Here is an 18,352-nt window from a genome sequence, read left to right on the forward strand (position 1 = left end):
GTTTACATTGCTATTGTAGCAAATAAATCAGATTAATTCACAGTGAACACAGTAAAACAAAATAAAGCATAGATTAAGGTAACTAAGTTAAAATCACTACCTCTAACCCCTCTCTTACAGCCAGCTCCAGAAAAAATGGAACCAGATTTATAAAGTCTACATATCAAATGACAGAATGAATTCATGTTTTACACATACTTGAGGTACATGTAATCTTTATTCTTTTGGCATTTTAATAAAATGGGTTATAGCAGTGTCTTGCATGCAGTTTACACTACAAGCATTATGCATATGAATAATGGCAGATGTAAAATTCTTTGTAATCAAAACATTCTCTCGCTATTTGCAATGTATAGTGTAAGTATTGAACGTTGGAGTAACATGCAAAACATTCTGGTATGAATGGAATTATACTCTATGACATGGATCAACAGATGTTAACAGATTAGGGCGAATGTCGTCAGACAAAAGTAACACGACTGTTACCTTGGTAACAAAACAGCCAAGGGCGCATGAGATGAGTAATGTCAAGTCCTGACATGCAACAATCATCTGATCTTTCTTTCGTCTGGGATACTTGCGGAGCAGAGAAGTTAATGTAAAAACACACAATACATAAAAGATCAAGTACCCTTTTTTCCACTATCTCCAAATGAAACAGTTGATTTAGTAAACTCATAAAACATCAGAGGTTATGAAATTTGTCTTATGCAGAAAAAGTGAGAGAATTTTCATGGACATTTAGGTTTTTAACCTCAAAGCTGCAGCTGAATGTCTTATACAGTCATCTCCCTGTAGGTCATCTAATATATATTTGGTGTTATATTGCATGTCATAAATAATTAGTGTTTCATAATTATATCAAAATACACATCAGGGTTCATCCAAAAACACACAGGAAACAGTTAAAGTAGGAAAAGGCAGACACTTGGAGGACACATATTTTGGTAAGATGCTGCTGCTGTCCTGAATGAAAAAATCTCACAGATCATCTCTCTCAGCAAACTGTCATCTTAAGTGCATACAGGTGGTAAAGGTCTGTTGCAGTGTGCAAACTTGAGCTTTCTCTTAAATGGACTACATATTTTATAAAGAGTTTTTAATGGAAGTTCCACCCCGCTGTAAATGGCAGACTGGGATTAAGCAGGTGAATGATTCGACAGCTCAACAAAAGCTGATGTGCAAACACCGTCCGCTAATTGTCACATATTCACATGAAATATACAAAAAATGGTGACAAGATTGGCTGAATTTCTTTGGACTGTAGGCGATGGTAGTGTTTCTTAAAAACAACCATTCCTGTGCATTTGTGTGAATGTACTGTGTAATGATGGACACAGAGAGAGCCTGCTAGTACACGCTAACATGCGTAACCATAACATTCATGCATGTCTACATTTCTAATTAGCTGCAGAAACTCCTACCTGGCATTTTTTTTTGTATTTGTCAAGCCATCAGTTAGCACAATTAGCTTCAAAGTACTTCTGCTCATTAAGATCGCCCCTGAAGGAAAAAAAAAACTTTTGAAGAGTAAAAAAATGTATAAAAATTCATTTAAACAAAGTAAAATCTCTTAAATAATAACAAAAACATGTTTATCCTGCTTGAAAAGTAAAGACATACAACAGTTAGTGATATAATAATTCAAGACACTGGTTAGCAGACTGGCTGCAATTCAACATATCAACATGGCGGCCATTTTCCTTTTGACATCATGGTCAGGTTGGGGACTTTATGCCTTTAAAACATCAAATTTCAGTAAAATCAATTCATATATCTAAAGTGCTCATTAAACCATGAAAGTCTGAGATGACATAATCATGCACTATTTTTGTCATGTGACAGCATGAAAACAGAACCACATTTTGAAATCACTTCGTGTGGAAAGAGTGATTTTTAAGCTTTCTTCCAGTTTTTTTTATGTTAGTAGGCAAACCAAAACAGGAAATATGATCAATTGAATTTATATATATCTATATATATAAATTAAATTACACATGGGGTAGATTGTTCCACATTGTATAGGACGGTTGCTGGTCATTTTTTCATAACTTCTATCTAAAGAAAAAAATCTTTTATTTCTACTTTCTTCTAATCATAGATTCTGTAAAAATGCAGCCTATGTAATTTAAATTACCTTGTATTTATGTTCATAAAATATTGTACAGTGGGACAGTTAAGAATGGAAAAATCACCTATGTATATAACTGTATTTTTTTTTTATTTTTATTTTTTGCATTTACCTTGTTTTTGGCTCATTTATACATTTTGTATTTCTAGTTGCATTGCTTGGGAATGCCCCAGTGTAAGAATACAAAGAATGCCATACTGGTGTCTGTATATTTAAATTACTTTACTCGGGCATTGTTTAGGTAGACAAGAAACACCTTAAGATAAATGGGCATTCTGTGTAAAAATATTCATTTTCATTTTTCATTCAAATATTCATTCTTCATATTTACACTTTTATGTGTAAATTTAAAACCTTTATTCCAATTTGTAACTTGAAAAGACAACTCATTTTTTTGTATGTATGTATAAATATATGTACAGTGCTTGACAAATTTATTAGACCACCCTAACCCTAACCAAAGTAAGGTTTATGCCACAGCTGCCCTAAATTAACAGCATTGGTAATTACCAAAATCATTTTTGATGTTTCTGCAATGGTTAATACACCAATATGTAGAAGCTCTTTAACCCAAATGATATTTTTAATGCTAAAATAGAATTATTATTGTTATCCATGAATTTTCAAATGTACTGATTTACAAAAAAACTGAAAAAATAGTAAAGCACATTATCATTTCTTGATTAAAATATCTCTACTATTGAGATTAACAAGACATAATTATGAGATTAAAAACTCATTACTGAGATTAAAAAGTGAAAATTATGAAATTAAAAATAGAAAGTATGAGATTAAAAAGTCATAATTATGAGATTGAAAAGTTTTTATTTTGAGATGACAAAGTCATAATCATGAGATTAAAAAGCCATAATTATGAGATTAAAAGTAGAAGGTATGAGATCAAAAAGTCATAATTATGAGATGTCCAGCAGTAGTGCACGGGCACAGACACTACCTCATAATTCTGACTTTATATCTCATAATTCTTAATTCTAATCAAATAATTTTGTCTTTTATCTCATAATTATGACTTTTTATCTTACAATTCTGACTTTTTATCTCATAATTATAACTTAGGATGCTTAGGTTTAAATTTTTTTCTTAAAATGGTCTATCTTTCAAACTTTTCTTTTTTAACTGGACAAAATGGGCTCCCATTCATTTCCTATCTTATGCATAGGTTAATATTCCAGCTGCTGAATTGTTAAAATAACAATGATTGTTAAACATCCTGTTATTACATTATTTAAACCAGACACAAAGTTGGACATTATAACAGCTTTACAGCTTCAACTTTAACCCTGACATCAGAGGAAAATGGCCCCCATGTGAATAGAAGTTTTAGCATCAACAAATGCATCTTTAAGAACACTTATACATTTCAACAGCCTAAAAGATATCCTTGCTCCTAAAATAGCCAAAATTGTCCCAAGTCAGCCTTACTGAGCTGTTAAAGCTCAAGGGAGCAGGGTTTGTTTGGCATAGATATCCGTGCAAAAGAAGGGAGTCCAGTGGATATCTTGTCACGTTGGTAGGTTGTAAACATTTTGTCAATAATAAAAATGTCCTTGATGCATCTCCAGTACTCATTTACATATCTTGCTCCCTGACATCTTTGCCCACAACCTCCTTTTCACTTTTGTCTTTCTCATATTTGTTGTTTCCATTCATCGTCACGCTGTTACATGCATGTTGAGGGGCCGTTGGAGGTGTCAGTTCACTTTTACTGGCGCTAGAATTTTTTTTGAGGCTGTCTGTGACAAGATCCTCATTGTCAATGATTGTTCCATCCTTTTGATTGTTATCACTGGAAGAGTCAGGGGACTTAATGGCAACATGTCTGCTTGCATACTGTCTGTAGGCTTTTTGAATGACAGTGGCTGACATGTCCTCCTGCTTGCGACGGAGGGTGGAGGTGATGGGTTCGTAGGACACTTTGGAAGGATTGGAGGCCATGAAACGTTCCTCCATCTGGCCCCTTAAAATGTCCATCTCTCCACCCTCGCCCAGAACACGTTTTGTAAATGCAAACAGGATGTCCAGACAGTGAATGCGTTCCCCACTCACCATTGGTAGATCCATAGAGATTAGTTCAAGCTTGTTGGGTTTTGCTATGCGCAATGGTGGATCCAGAGTATCTGCAAACTCCTCCAACTTCTTGTACTCTATGAATTGTGTGGCATGAGGATCAAACCTTTCCCAGACCTCATAAAACATCTCAAAATCATCCTCACTTAAGGGGTCTGCACTCTCCTCAGTTGCCACACCAAAATTTTCCAAGATGACTGCAATGTACATATTCACAACAATCAGGAAACAGATGATGATGTAGCTCACAAAGAAGGCAATTCCCACAGGAGGGTTTCCACAGTCTCCCACAACAGTACTGCCAGGATGCTCCTTGGTTCTGTTACAATCGTCCGGGAGTTTGTTGAGAATCGGGTCTAGTAGGCCGTCCCATCCTGCTGAGGTGGTGATCTGGAACAAACAGATCATGCTGCTGCCAAACGTCTCAAAGTTGAAAAGATCGTCGATGCCTCTTTCCCTCTTGACGTATGCAAAATTCGACATGCCAAAAATGGCATAGATAAACATCACAAGGAAGAGCAGGAGCCCAATGTTAAACAAGGCAGGAAGTGACATCATCAAGGCAAATAACAGCGTGCGGATTCCTTTGGCACTTTTAATAAGGCGGAGGACACGGCCAATTCGAGCCAATCGGATGACTCTGAACAAGGTCGGCGAAACAAAATACTTCTCGATCAGGTCTGAAAGAAACATGCCTGAGGAGAAGAACACAACATGTAAAAATATAGAAATAATGAATGCATACTGACAAGATGAATAATGAATACATGCATGAGAATAACAGCAAACAGAGTCGTACCAATGATTGAAAGGATAACCACAATGAAGTCAAACACATTCCATCCGTTTGTGAAAAAGTAATGACGAAGCGAGATCATCTTCAACAAACACTCTCCAGTGAAGACGATGATGAAAATCATATTGATCCACCACAAAACATCAATCTTTGTTGGTGACTGCTCATCAGTTTCCACCATCATGGCCACCATATTTAGCACTATTAGAACCATTATGACAATATCAAAAGCTTGTTTCGTGGTCAGGTCAAAGATGTATCCTTGAATTTTGTTCTGAAATAGAAAAAAGGTTGGAGAAACAGAAATGCATCTTAAGTGCTTTGACAGAATGTGTGATTTCCATTGAAGAAATGGCATTTGGTATTGATTTAAGTTACATACTGATGGTCTTGGGATAGGTTTTTGTGGTTTCTTTGACCCCAGCTTTTTCATGGCGTTGTAGTACTTCTTCTGTTCTTCGGTCATGAAGATGTCTTGACCTCCTAAGTAAAGAGAGAAAACAAGGCCAAATCAAATCACAGCAAATTCAAGGAGCAGGCACTGCTGAACATTCAAAGTTATGTTTAAGTACAGCATTTTTATTCTAATATCACGTCAAAATGTTTGACCAGCATATCAAAAAAGCAGATTTGATACTTATCTTTTTCTTTTGTTGATTAAAATTATCAATGATGACACCAATAAAGAGATTAAGTGTGAAGAAGGCTCCAGTTATGATGAAAACAACAAAGTACATGTACATTTTCAGGTTGACCTCGTAGTCTGGCTGATCATCGATCTATAATGGTGACAGATAAAGGAGATATTAACACAAAATCATAAACTGGTCTCTAAGCACACTTTGTATGTTGGACAGGAAAGGTTCTGTAGGGCGGGGCCACACAGAGGTGAGAGCAACAAATCATTTAACATTGCAGGTGGGCGCCACCCCGGGGAAACGACATAATGCAAGCTCGGCAGAGCGCCGTTATCATCGTTCACTTTCTGGCGAGCAAGTTGGTTGATCAAACTCAAAAACATCTTTTCATCAGAGAAAGCTTTCAGTACAGTTCTTTGATCTTTTTTAAAATAAAGAAATGTTCGCACACTTATCTCTTTCTGGCCGCAAATGATTACAACTAAACCGCACCTGTACTCACTCTTTCTTTTCAAGTGGCACCGGTTAGTCAGGTTATTCTCTGACTGGAACAAAGCATATCAGCTCAAAGCTTTGCATGATGGATCTGTCTGATGACAGACATGGAATCTGGCCAATCCGTTAGCTTTGCAAGGTAATGCCATCAATCCAGGGTTGGAAATTACTGACCTGCTTTAGCATGAATTTGTGAAAGTTACAGGGAAAGGGTAAGTTGTTGTGTGAGTGGTTGTATACAAGGCCTGCCAGTGGAGTGAGTAGCTCGGACTTAGCCACAGTGGCAGTTTTGTCAGAAGTGGACATTTCTTTATCAAAACAAGGACAAAGAGCAACACTGGATGTTTTGGCTCTTATCCTGGTGTACTTCTGCATGGGTTTGAGGCCATTATGGGTGGGTTTTGCTGGTGAAGCCAACAGCTGCTGACAGCTATTAGCTAAGTGGAAGTTTAATCGACACTGGGCCACATTTCTTTCTAAAACAAAACAAAAGAGCCACACCATCAGCTTGTCTTGGCAGAGATGACGCATTTGCACGTCTCCCAGTCGGCCCTGGCATCAATTTTAATCAACGAGAAGCTCCGCCATCAACGATCTAAGGCAGCGGTAACCTGACAGCTAAAGAGAAGCGCATGCATACAATGTCATTTTATCTCTTTGCTCTGATTGGTTCGTCATGAATGTTACAGACAGAACATTCCCCCAATTACCTTCTTTGAATTTTCTGAAAAGTCCTGCCCTTCCCAAATGCCTTCTATGGGAGCTTTACCAGCTGAATGAAATATTTCCATGCAACGGATATTTGAAACAGTCGATCTGGCGTGTTGGGTTAGCTATAACTCCCTGATCTGCTTTGCCCTGCTGAAGTTTGATGTGTGCAATGATATTCACATTATATTTCCACCAAATTCAACCTAAAAAACTGAAACTACAATACAATTAACCACTTAATTTTTCTAAGCTGTGATCTGATAGCAATGTTTTACAGAGGACTATGGTAATAATAAAAAGACAATTCCCTTTTTGTAACAATTAGCTTTGTATTTTGCCTCTTAATAGCATAACGCATTTTTGAAGTCTAATTTCATGGATTTTCAGCATTTTAATACTTCCATATATGTAAGGTTAGGTAAAGAGAAGAGAAATACAGGCTATATGTAAAAAAGATTTCATAGTACTATAAATATGGTTTAATATCACACAAATCTCATGCTTATTGATTAATAAGAGAGATTATTAAAATACGATGAACAAGATGAGTCAATAATATATTTTTACATTGTTTCGAGAGTCCACAGCAGCATACATGATATCTGTCCATCCTTTGAATGTAGCCTGTACAAAATGAAGAACATCCAATTAAAGAAACTTCCAAGTATTTATAACTGACCGTGAAACTAGAGCTTACGGATATTTCTCACACTTACCACCTGAAGCAATGCAAGATAGCCGTAGCCAACATTGTCAAAGTTGATTTTGACATTCCTCCAGCGACTGTCATTACGGCTAAGACACTGTGACCTATTTGCCACAATGTCCACAGGAAAAATCTCATCGTTAGTTTTATTAACGCAGCGGTAGAACTTCCCAGCAAACATGTTGACTCCCATGATGCTGAAGATGAGCCAGAAGATGAGACAAACCAGCAACACGTTGAAAATGGAAGGAATTGCTCCCAGTAGGGCGTTGACAACCACCTGTGCAGACAGATAAAAACACACAACCCATGTTTACAGCAGAAAGATCATCACAGATGTGATGCATGACACTGTATACTGTAGTGGTGGTAAAAACAGGAAAACACAAGAGTGAATGTTTCAGAGCCATGAGCTCAGTACAGCTATGACGAACACCAAAGCTCAAATACAATGAAAACTGCATGGTCAAGGTGGGAAAAGATTCAGGAAAAGAGGCAGGGAAAAGGCACTTTATCTGAGAGTATTTTTTATGGGATTAAAGCTAGATTTTAGAGAAACATTGAAACAGAACACCTTGTAGAGGCAGGATGACACCACAAATTTTGCTTACTGTAAACAGAAACATAAATAAAACATGAAGAAATCATGTTAAAGAACCCAAAAAACAAAATCCAAAACAGTGAAATTAAAAAGAAGGCTAAAGTAGCGAAGATAATGCACATGAGAAGCTGTTCATGCAAATAAGGGAACACACTGGCTACCACGTGAGGAAAGACCATCATCATCTTCACAGTGCTGTAAATCTAGACCACCACAATATGAGAGTAACTAATCGAAACATGCTATATTGATTTTAGCAGCCGGTAACCCTCCCCCTGCAGTTACATAAGTCCTCAAACAGTGTTTAGCCAAAGAAAACACAGAAAAGAAAACACTGCAGTTGAATTACAAACTTTTTTCTGTTTGTTTTAATAACAAGACTAGGTAAAAACCTAGTATATGGCTGACGGCAACTATCTAGGATGCCTGTTGAAATACCTGACTGGCAGAGGGATTTTGTCATTATTGTTATCTTTTGAGCCAAATTTATTGTGGCGTCTTAAATGTACATAGCTACATGCTATCCTCTCTCTCTCTCTCTCTCTTTCTCTCCTCTTAATAAAGATCTTTTCTGTGTACATATGAAAAACTACAGAGACATGTGTCAGGACTTCACTGACAGAGACAGACAATGTCACTGGAGATTAATTTTTTTTTCCGATATAAGTCTTTAATGGTATTAAGTTTATACTAAAATTAAATCACTAACTTTTATTTAAGTGCTTATTCTAAAATTAAAAAAAAACTGCAGCAGGTTTCATGAACATTTCTAATTCTCCTCAGACAGGTATGTAAGGGTTTTTATACACTTAAAATTAAGCTGAATGTCAACTTTAGTGTTCCTATCCTTTTTTATATCCGTTAATTATCTATAAATAGCACATTTATCATATTCCCTGCCAATAAAGACGTGCCAAATGTTAAAGTAGCGTTCTCTTCACAACGCAAATGCAGAGATTTTAACATTTGGTCCCCATAAACATATAGTAGTAAAAAGAATATTTACCAAATGTTTTTTTTTACAAAGCGCACGCTCCTGGCTCAGGCGGGTGACACAGACATACACAGCAGGAGCGCACACACACAGCACTTATGCGCTGGTCTTTCGTGGTAAGAGAGGAGCTTTTAGAGGAGAAAATTCTGCTGTTTATCCTCCGGTATTCTGAAACTTTTTCCCTCAACAGACAGAAGCCTTGAGTCTACACTACTGACATGTTAGCGTACATTTCAGTGTAGGTGTGTGCGTGTGCGTCGCGTTTGTGTATGTCACTTGAAAGCAGATGAGGAGGAGAGGAGAGCAGCCGACGCTACTGTGTGAAAGACGAACGGTCAAAGATAAAGGGACAATAGGAGAAAGAGTGACAGGGGGACAGGAGCTCATGATAGAAAAATTGGCTCTGTGCTTTGGATTTAAAAAGAACAGTGGTCCAGGTTGGAGTAAACAGCAGCGGTCTTACAGCGACATCCAAGCTAACAGCTAACAGCAGACAACATGGACAAGTCCACCGCCATGATCGAAAAGCCATGCCGAAACAGACCGGGTGTAGAGCGAGAACATTTTTTTCTGTCACAGAAAGCTTTCAGTGTTGCTCATGACGTCTGGTTCAAACAGAGCTCTGCTGCGGCTCAGTCCCAGCTAATAACTAGCAGGCCTGCTAGAGTCATTAGCTGGGGCACAACAACTCATTAGCTGTTTACAAAAACTAACCGTTTCCCCGTAACTATCACATAATCATGCTGGGGGGGTTCTGTCACTCTTCCGTGTTGCTCTCAGCGCTAACTGTGATGAAGAAATGTGTTGGTCTGCTAACATTCGGCTAGCAGCCATAAATACAAATACCCCTTTCCCCTTTTACCTATCACACACTCACACTGAAGCGGTATGGCAGATGAGCAAAAAACACCATTACTGTTACAGAAAGCTTTTAGTGTTGCTGTCTTCACTTGTTTTAATAAAGAAATGTCCAGTTTTGACTTAAGTGCTGCTGTGACTTAGTCAGAGCTAATCGCTACATGAGCAGCTGTTGTACACAAGCATTGAAACAAGAAGTTACCTTTCCCCCCTCAACTATCACATAATCATGCCAAAGCAGGTCAGCAGAGGAGTAAAAACATCTTTCCCAACATGAAAAGCTTATAGAGTTGTCTTATTCTTTGTTATACATAAATGTGGCCCAGTTCTAGTGAAACAGAGGCTAAAGCTATATCTGAGCATTTAGAGCAGTGGAGGCATCCATTAGAGGACTTTCAGCACTAGTAAACCCCGCCCATAAAGCAACTCTGCATGTATGGCTCTAGTTAACAAAGTGGAGGCAACCATTACGTGTCAGCATTCAGTCCAAGCAAACGCAACTCTGTATTACATGGCTCATACAAAAGCATCACTCAGTCAGTCAGTCAGTCAGTCAGTCAGTATACGGACAGAGCCATAAAAAAATTAAAAATATGGAAATAGGCATTTGCACTTTCTTGCTTAACAGTAGAAAGGCAATAGAAAGGTTGATACCACTGTTAGTTTTTCATTCACATATAATTTAAAGTTAACTTTTCCTGTGTTAATAAATACAGTTTGGCTTTTTTCTCAAGATCTGGACCTGTTTATCTTGTTGTGTCAGGATTATAGCACCGGCTTTCTCATAATAACAAGTAAGTTTTACCAGTTTTGTCAAGATCTAGATTTAACTGTCACACTAAGAAGATTATTGCTGGGTTCTAGGAGTTAATATCTAGAGATTTTAAGAAATGCTGCTCATCTCTGTCATGTCAGCCTTGGTAAGTTTTCATTTGAAAGTTTTTGTAGTAGTTCTTTGTGTTACCCATGATTTTTAATGCTTTACTCTTTAACTGATTACATTTCCATCTTGTGCCTTTGCTGCTTTTCCAGTGTTTCATGTTTTTACCTTGTCAGCCTTCATCTTGATTGATTAGCTGTTTCTCAAAGCCAAGGAAGGATCCTAGCCTTGCCATCTTCCAAAGCTCCCATCTGAACCGTTTAGGCCCGGTCAGAAAGTGACAGGACAAATCAGCTTTGAGGGACATTGGAAAACTGTCCCGACCAACCAGTTGAGAACCACTGGTCTAAACCACAAGATAGCAAACACTTCTGTCTGCCTGGTTACAGGACCAGCACACTCATGGGTGCATAGAAGGTCTTATGGACAATTCATATTTACACAACATGAGCTCTCAGGGTGAAAACTACTATTGGGTCACTTCAGAAACTTGCCAAGACACTTTTGCATTGGTTCTGCTTCGTCCCATGTTAGTAAGTGGATGGTAGAGGCATTCATAGAACTGTTTGAGTTTTGAGAGCCGCGGGTTGAGTATCACTGATTTGATGTAAAAAAAGTTTGAGGAATATATTTGATGGCCATGAATATACCTGGGCAGCCATCTCAAATGTAAGTTTCATGTGGGAATAGTAAACTGTATAAAAGACCAAAGTTCAAACAAACTGAACATCTTTGTTATTCAACCCCAAAATAACAGCTGGAGAAGAGGATAAGGGAAAAGGAGGAATGCTTCATGTACATGCAACTTGGGGGATCATGTTAACGGGTGTAATAAAGTATTGAAGCTTTGTACTGCTTTTGGGTGCAGATGCAGTCGGTTTTCTGAACAATGTAATGGAAAGTACCTAGCAGGGTAATCTTACCCTCATTCCTTCGAACCGCGACAAGGCTCTCAACGGCCTCAGAGCTCGAAGTGTTCTTAGAGACTTGATGGGACCGAGATCAGAGTAGTTCATGGAATTGGCAACTAAACTGACCAGGGAGACCTGGAACACAATAAAGACGCACATTAGGTCACAGGCATGTTGCATCTTAGAAGAGCATTTTCAGACTCTTCTCTTAAAATAAAGTGTTTATGAGAAAGCAGAGGCCTACATCAACAATGAGGAAATCCAGCCAGCACCAGGCATTGGTGAAATACTTGGCGAATCCATATGCAACCCATTTCAGCAGCATCTCCAGGATGAAGATGTAGGTGAAGATTTTATCAGCAAACTCCAACACCGTTTTAACGGTCTTCCTCTTTTCAATGTAGACATCTTCAAATGCCTACATGTGGAGAAAATGAGAGATTAAGTCAGAAATAAATAAAAGAGGCTTTGCAAATACATAGGAGTTGCAAGATATGTTAAAAAAAACCTTTCTAATGCACACACCAGCGCTCCACTGCTGAGCAAGATCATGAAGATGATAAAGCTCTCAAACCAGTTGTGCTCCACAATCCGGAAACATGTCTTTCTAAGTGTCCACCACATCTTCCACCAACCCTTTTCTACGTTTACTTGACAGCACTTGTACTTTTGCACACAGCCTGGGGGGGGGGAAGAGGGGGAATTGTGAGTTATTAGGATGACATAAAGTTTCAGATTGCAGGAAGCACTGGTTGTACTGGTGTTTACCTTCAGGAAAGCAAGAATCAGGGTCCATGGCTTCTTCCAGTTCGGCGTCTTCTGACTCTCCTTCTGCCCCTGCCATCCCGTCCACTGTGCTGCCTTCTGAGGAGCTAAACTGACCATCGTCGTCGACAGGCTGCAGATAAGAAAAACAGAGCAAGGTAAGAGAATATAACAGAAACATGACACGAAACATACCAGTCTTACTTTAAAATAGGTATTTAAAACAAATCAACTAATGGTTAGAACTATCATTTAGACAAGTTATTTTTCATCAAATAACTACACTGCCTGGCCAAAAAAAAAGTCGCCACCTGGATTTAACTAAGCAAATACACACGAGCCTCCTAATTGATAATTACTGCATGGGCGATTATCTTTCAGCTGGCAACAAATTAACTAACCCCAGCTGATGCAATGAATAACTTCTCATTTCTTAAACAACCATGTCGAAAGACACATCCTGTGGTCGTGGAAAAGATGTTAGTCTGTTTAAGAAGGGTCAAATCATTGGCAACTGGAAAAGAAGGCTTCAGTTTGCTATGGAGCATAAAGATTGGACTCTGGAGGAATGGAAGAAGGTCATGTGGTCTGATGAGTCCAGATTTACCCTGTTCCAGAGTGCTGGGCGCATCAGGGTAAGAAGAGAGGCAGGTGAAGTGATGCACCCATCATGCCTAGTGCCTACTGTACAAGCCTGTGGGGGCAGTGCTATGATCTGGGGTTGCTGCAGTTGGTCAGGTCTAGGTTCAGCAACATTATGTGCCCAAAGAATGAGGCCAGCTGACTACCTGAATATACTGAATGACCAGGTTACTCCATCAATGGATTTTTTCTTCCCTAATGGGACGGGCATATTCCAAGATGACAATGCCAGGATTCATCGGGCTCAAATTGTGAAAGAGAGGTTCAAGTCTTATTATAAGATAAAAAGCAATAATTATGAGATAAAAATATACAAGATAAAACATCCTAATTATAAGATAAAAGGCCATGATTATGAGATAAAAATATACAAGATAAAACATCCTAATTATGGCGCGCCGGTAGTCGAGTGGTTGGGGCGCATGCCATGTGCGCGGGCGACCCGGGTTCGAATCCGGCCCGTGGCACTATTTCCTGCATGTCTCTCCCCGCTCTCTCCCCTGTTTCCGACTCTATCCACTGTCCTATCAAAATAAAGGCAAAAAGGCCAAAAATAAATCTTTAAAAAAAAACATCCTAATTATAAGATAAAAAGTCAACATTATCAGATAAAAATATACAAGATAAAACGTCCTAACTATAAGATTAAAAAGTCATAATTATGAGATAAAAATATACAAGATAAAACATCCTAATTATAAGATAAAAGGTCATCATTGTGAGAGAAAGGTGTATAAAATAAAAAGTTGTGATTATGAGATAAAAACTCATGATTATGTGATCAAAAATTATTAGATACAAACTCATAATTATTTATATATCAAAATTTCGACTTTGTATCTCTTAATTATGACTTACGATCCCTATATTTTCTCTTTTTTAACTGTCACACTACTCAGTACGTCGTAGTGGTACCATCAATTTTGTCTCGACAACTTTCATTAGTATTTTTAATAATTCTGTTGAACATAAATTCAAAAGCAATGTCTGATTTTCATGAATTAATTTTATTAATTTACAGTTATTTTTAATTGTGTCCATTTTAAGCTATTTCAGTGACCATTGTGGGTATTTCTTTCAACAGTTTTGTCCATGAGTGCATGTTAGTTATTCACTGATAGTACGGCTGCATTTTCATGTGTTTGCTATTTAGAGGCAAGCAAACTATGCACACAACTTGTTTCTTGTTTTTGTAAAAAAAAAAATTTAAACAAACATATTTGATAAGGCATAAAAGACTAAGAATATTAGAAGGCTGGAAGTGCTGTACAGTAGCAACATGGTCTCTACTTCAGACTGTTGTTGTATGGCTTTCACAGGGTGTGTCTGCTAATAGCTGGTGGATGAGTACAGACTGAATGCCTTCCTGGAGGATGCACGAGCGCTGGGCTGCCCTGGGACCAGCTAATGCAGTGCAGGGAATGAAGTAAGCATGTTACTGCGAAATGCTGTGAGCACTAGAGTCAATGGGTTCTGGATTTGGGAAATGCACCATTGTAGTGCAAGGATGTTTTTATTGGTGCAAAATCCACTAGAGGTTTTTTTACCCCAGAAAAAGAAAGAATCAAGTAAAAGAAAGAGAATCAAATAATTCATTGGGATTTAGAAATTCTTTTAAAAACAGTTTTTGCTGGGGGACAAATCCATTTATATAATATTGTCAGTAGACAATCTACTCAAAAGTGGAAAAAAAGACAAATCAGAGTACATAAGAAGTAAATATCAACAATAGCAATGCTACAGTCCTCTTTAAGTCAGTATTTCCTTCTCGCATTTCCTCTGTGTGCTCTTCTCCCCTCTTTAGAAGAGGATTTAGCTCTAAAGCACTTAGACTTAAATAGTATGTAATGTAATTTTGCATGCCAGTATTTTCCTGCCTGTATGGTCTCTCCATGTTTAAAGGGTATTGGGTCTTTAGGGGCAATATGACGTCATGCTTTCTCCTCTTTGTCAGGCTGGGGCAGTGATCCTAAACGCGAGGCTCTAAAACCACATGTGGCTATTTTATGTCTTAATTTGAATCATTATAACCCCACAAAACCTTAAAAAAGGGAAACTTGGGCATCATTTTTGCAACCTGTAACTCATTTTTTTGTCACTTCTCACCCATTTCTGCCACTTTCTGCCCTTATTCTGCCACTTTTTCTACCTATTTGGTAACTTTTCCCCCAGTTTTTGCCATTTTATGCCTGCTTTGCCCCTTTTGACCCATTTTTGCCAGTTTTTGGACCATTTTTGCCACTCTCTGCTGCTTTTTGCCCACTTTTCCCACTTTTTGCTGCTTTTAGCTCATTTTAGTCAATTCTCACTCATTTTTGCCGCTTTCTACCTTTTTTGCCACTTTCCCCGTTTTTGTCACTTTTCAACCAGTTTTTGCCACTTTTTAGCCTTTTTTTCACCATTTTTGCCACCTTTAACTCAATGTTTGCCATTGATGTATATATATGTCAAAGTGTTTTTTCAGCGGCTGGCACAAGGGGGCGCTCTCACGCTCCCTGTGAGTAATTTTAGGGCTTCTGGGATACGTAGTCGGAACACTACAGTCAGAAGCCACGGTAGATCAAAGCCACAGAGATCAGAGGTGGAGACCCTGGGGTCAAAGAGCAGAGCGATCGTTATGGAGATAATCTGAGCTAAAAGTTCTAAAATAGACGCTGGAAGAAACTTTAAACGTTTGCCTGAGAAATCGCTTACTCACTGAAACGACACTGAACTTAACGACAGCGAATCCAGGGATCAGCACTTTCATTCATCTGCCTATGCCGGCCAAGAGGCTAAAGAATGCCGCAAGGTCTCGGAGAAATAAGGCAGCCTCTCGCCAGCTGGATGCATACAGCGACGACACTTCAGAGACAGACTTTTCCGACCCAGACTCTGAGGAATGGCTGCTGAGTGAGCGAAGCGGATCTTGTTCTCCACCCCAGAGCGATGAAGGTAGGTTAACGTTAGGAACCCACTGATTATTCAGCCAAATTTATCGAATGAAACCATCACCCATGCGCTCCTGCTCTGTGATTTCAGAAGCAGACTTGAGAGAAGAACAAGCCCCATACAGTTCTGCAACACTGTCTGTTAGCAGAAAAAGAGGTAAGGACAAAAAAATTCTATATTATAGATTATATTTTATATATATATAACATATCATATATTATATTACTTCTATAATTCACAGGCAGTGCCAGGGGACACACAAGCACGAGAGGACGTGGGCGTATAGGGGGGTCACGTGGAGGCCGTCCAATTCCAGAGTGTGAATGGCATGACAGTGACTGGAAGCATTGTTATCAATTTTACAATGAAATAACATTTGTAATACAATTTTCAGATGCCTTTTATGTCATTGAGGGCAAAACTATAACATTCAAATCACTGTTTTGCTTGACAGACTCTCTTTCACAAAAATGCATTTTTCTCAGCTTTCTAGAAAAAAAGTGGTCTTTTTGGTGAAACTAGCCTCTATTCAACTTCAGTTAAATCAAGAACAGAATAAGGTGCAAACAAACATTATTTTTCCATAATGAAATAGAGAGTTTCTTCTTTCATTTGAGCTATTTGGTGTTTTCAGAGTCACAGTACAAAATATTCTGTGGGTCTTGAAAGATGACTCAAAATAGCCAAAAACGCTGGCACAAGCCACTTTCCATTTTATAAAAGGACTGGCACTCAATGAGTTAACTTATCTTTATTACCACTTCAACCCATTTTTGCTGCTTTTCACCATTTAGATTGCGAAGGAATTTTTCAACAATTTGGCCCTTTGGTTGAGCAGGGTTGAGTAAGACTGGGCTGGGGTAAAAGCGCTTCAATGAAAGATACCACCCTAAATATAACAACAAATATGACAAATGTGACACTACTTGTGATGTAGAGCTAAAATAAAGCGTTCCTTACCACGCGGCATACAACTGCATCTGATGAGAGGCTGCTGAAATCTTCTGTGTTTAGGTTTTCAAAGTCCGACTCGCCCACAGCGATGGGGACAGTCACAGTCAGACTGGGATTGTTGATGAAAGACATGATAGAATCATCGCTTTTACTGATCACTATGTACTTGTCTCCATTTTTGTCCACTCCGGTAACATCCGCATTTCCATTCCTGGGGAAGTCTTTAATGGTGTGGTTGGGGACGCCGTTCGGCCCCAAAGATTTCTGCAGCTCCTCCAGAGATTTGTCCTCACCCTTTCCTTTCTTTGTATACCTGAGACAACAGCGGCTGTAGTGACTTCGAAGCGCCGACTTGGCGTAGGCGATGCCGTTTTGAATCCGTCCGATGGCTATCGTCAGATTGTTCATCTCTGGGTCTTCTTCATTTGCTTCCAGTTTGTCAGCACTGAATGAACTCAGCAGCAGGGCCAGGAACAGATTCAGAACCTTTTAGATAAAAACACAACTTTAAGATTACATTAGCAAAGCACATGAAGAATTGTTGGACAAGCTGACGTCATGAATTGACCATAAAAGATTATAATGTACCACAAGGTTTCCAATAACCATGACCATCATGTACACAATGATGCACATGGTCGTCCCGGACACCTCCATGCAGTCCCACATGGTCTCTATCCACTCTCCACAAAGCACTCGGAACACAATGAGGAATGAATGGAAGAAGTCATTCATGTGCCATCGGGGCAGAGTGCAGTCTGCAGAGATTTTACACACACAGTCCTTGTAGTTCTTTCCAAACAGCTGCATGCCCACCACGGCAAAGATGAACACGATAATGGCCAGCACCAGCGTCAGGTTGCCCAATGCCCCCACAGAGTTACCAATGATTTTGATAAGGGTGTTGAGAGTGGGCCAGGATTTGGCCAGCTTAAATACTCGCAGCTGTAAAAAAGAAAAAAAAAAAGTTATTTCACAGGTTTCAAAACTCAAAATACACGTGAAAATATTGGTGATGACACCCATATTTAAACCTACCAATCTGAACGACCTCAGGACAGACATCCCGCCCTGTTTTGCCAAAAAAAGCTCCATCAAGCTTAAGCTGACAATGATTGCATCAAAAATATTCCATCCCTTCTGGAAGTAATAATATGGGTCCATGGCAATGATTTTAAGGACCATTTCTGCTGTGAAGATTGCAGTGAATACCTGTGGTTGGAATAAAAACAGATTCACCATAAATGTTCG

General features: G+C 38.7%; 1 protein-coding gene across 1 annotated transcript in view; it reads right to left on the reverse strand.

Annotated features, from left to right (window-relative positions):
- Positions 1-3,465: 3,465 nt before the first annotated feature.
- scn1laa (sodium channel, voltage-gated, type I-like, alpha) overlaps positions 3,466-18,352 on the reverse strand; it is a 35,534-nt gene continuing 20,647 nt past the window's right edge. Inside the window, exons 14-27 of the mRNA XM_041806597.1 lie at positions 18,140-18,313; positions 17,690-18,046; positions 17,123-17,587; positions 16,071-16,088; positions 12,578-12,707; positions 12,335-12,489; positions 12,054-12,227; positions 11,822-11,944; positions 7,576-7,845; positions 7,427-7,483; positions 5,657-5,794; positions 5,398-5,502; positions 5,019-5,289; positions 3,466-4,914 (exon numbers count right to left, since the gene is read on the reverse strand). Of these exons, the coding sequence (XP_041662531.1) occupies positions 3,722-4,914; positions 5,019-5,289; positions 5,398-5,502; positions 5,657-5,794; positions 7,427-7,483; positions 7,576-7,845; positions 11,822-11,944; positions 12,054-12,227; positions 12,335-12,489; positions 12,578-12,707; positions 16,071-16,088; positions 17,123-17,587; positions 17,690-18,046; positions 18,140-18,313 (3,630 nt within the window). The 3' untranslated portion in view covers positions 3,466-3,721. The remainder of the gene's footprint in view (positions 4,915-5,018; positions 5,290-5,397; positions 5,503-5,656; positions 5,795-7,426; positions 7,484-7,575; positions 7,846-11,821; positions 11,945-12,053; positions 12,228-12,334; positions 12,490-12,577; positions 12,708-16,070; positions 16,089-17,122; positions 17,588-17,689; positions 18,047-18,139; positions 18,314-18,352) is intronic.

Source organism: Cheilinus undulatus, linkage group 15 (assembly GCF_018320785.1).
Source record: "Cheilinus undulatus linkage group 15, ASM1832078v1, whole genome shotgun sequence".
NCBI lineage: Eukaryota > Metazoa > Chordata > Actinopteri > Labriformes > Labridae > Cheilinus > Cheilinus undulatus.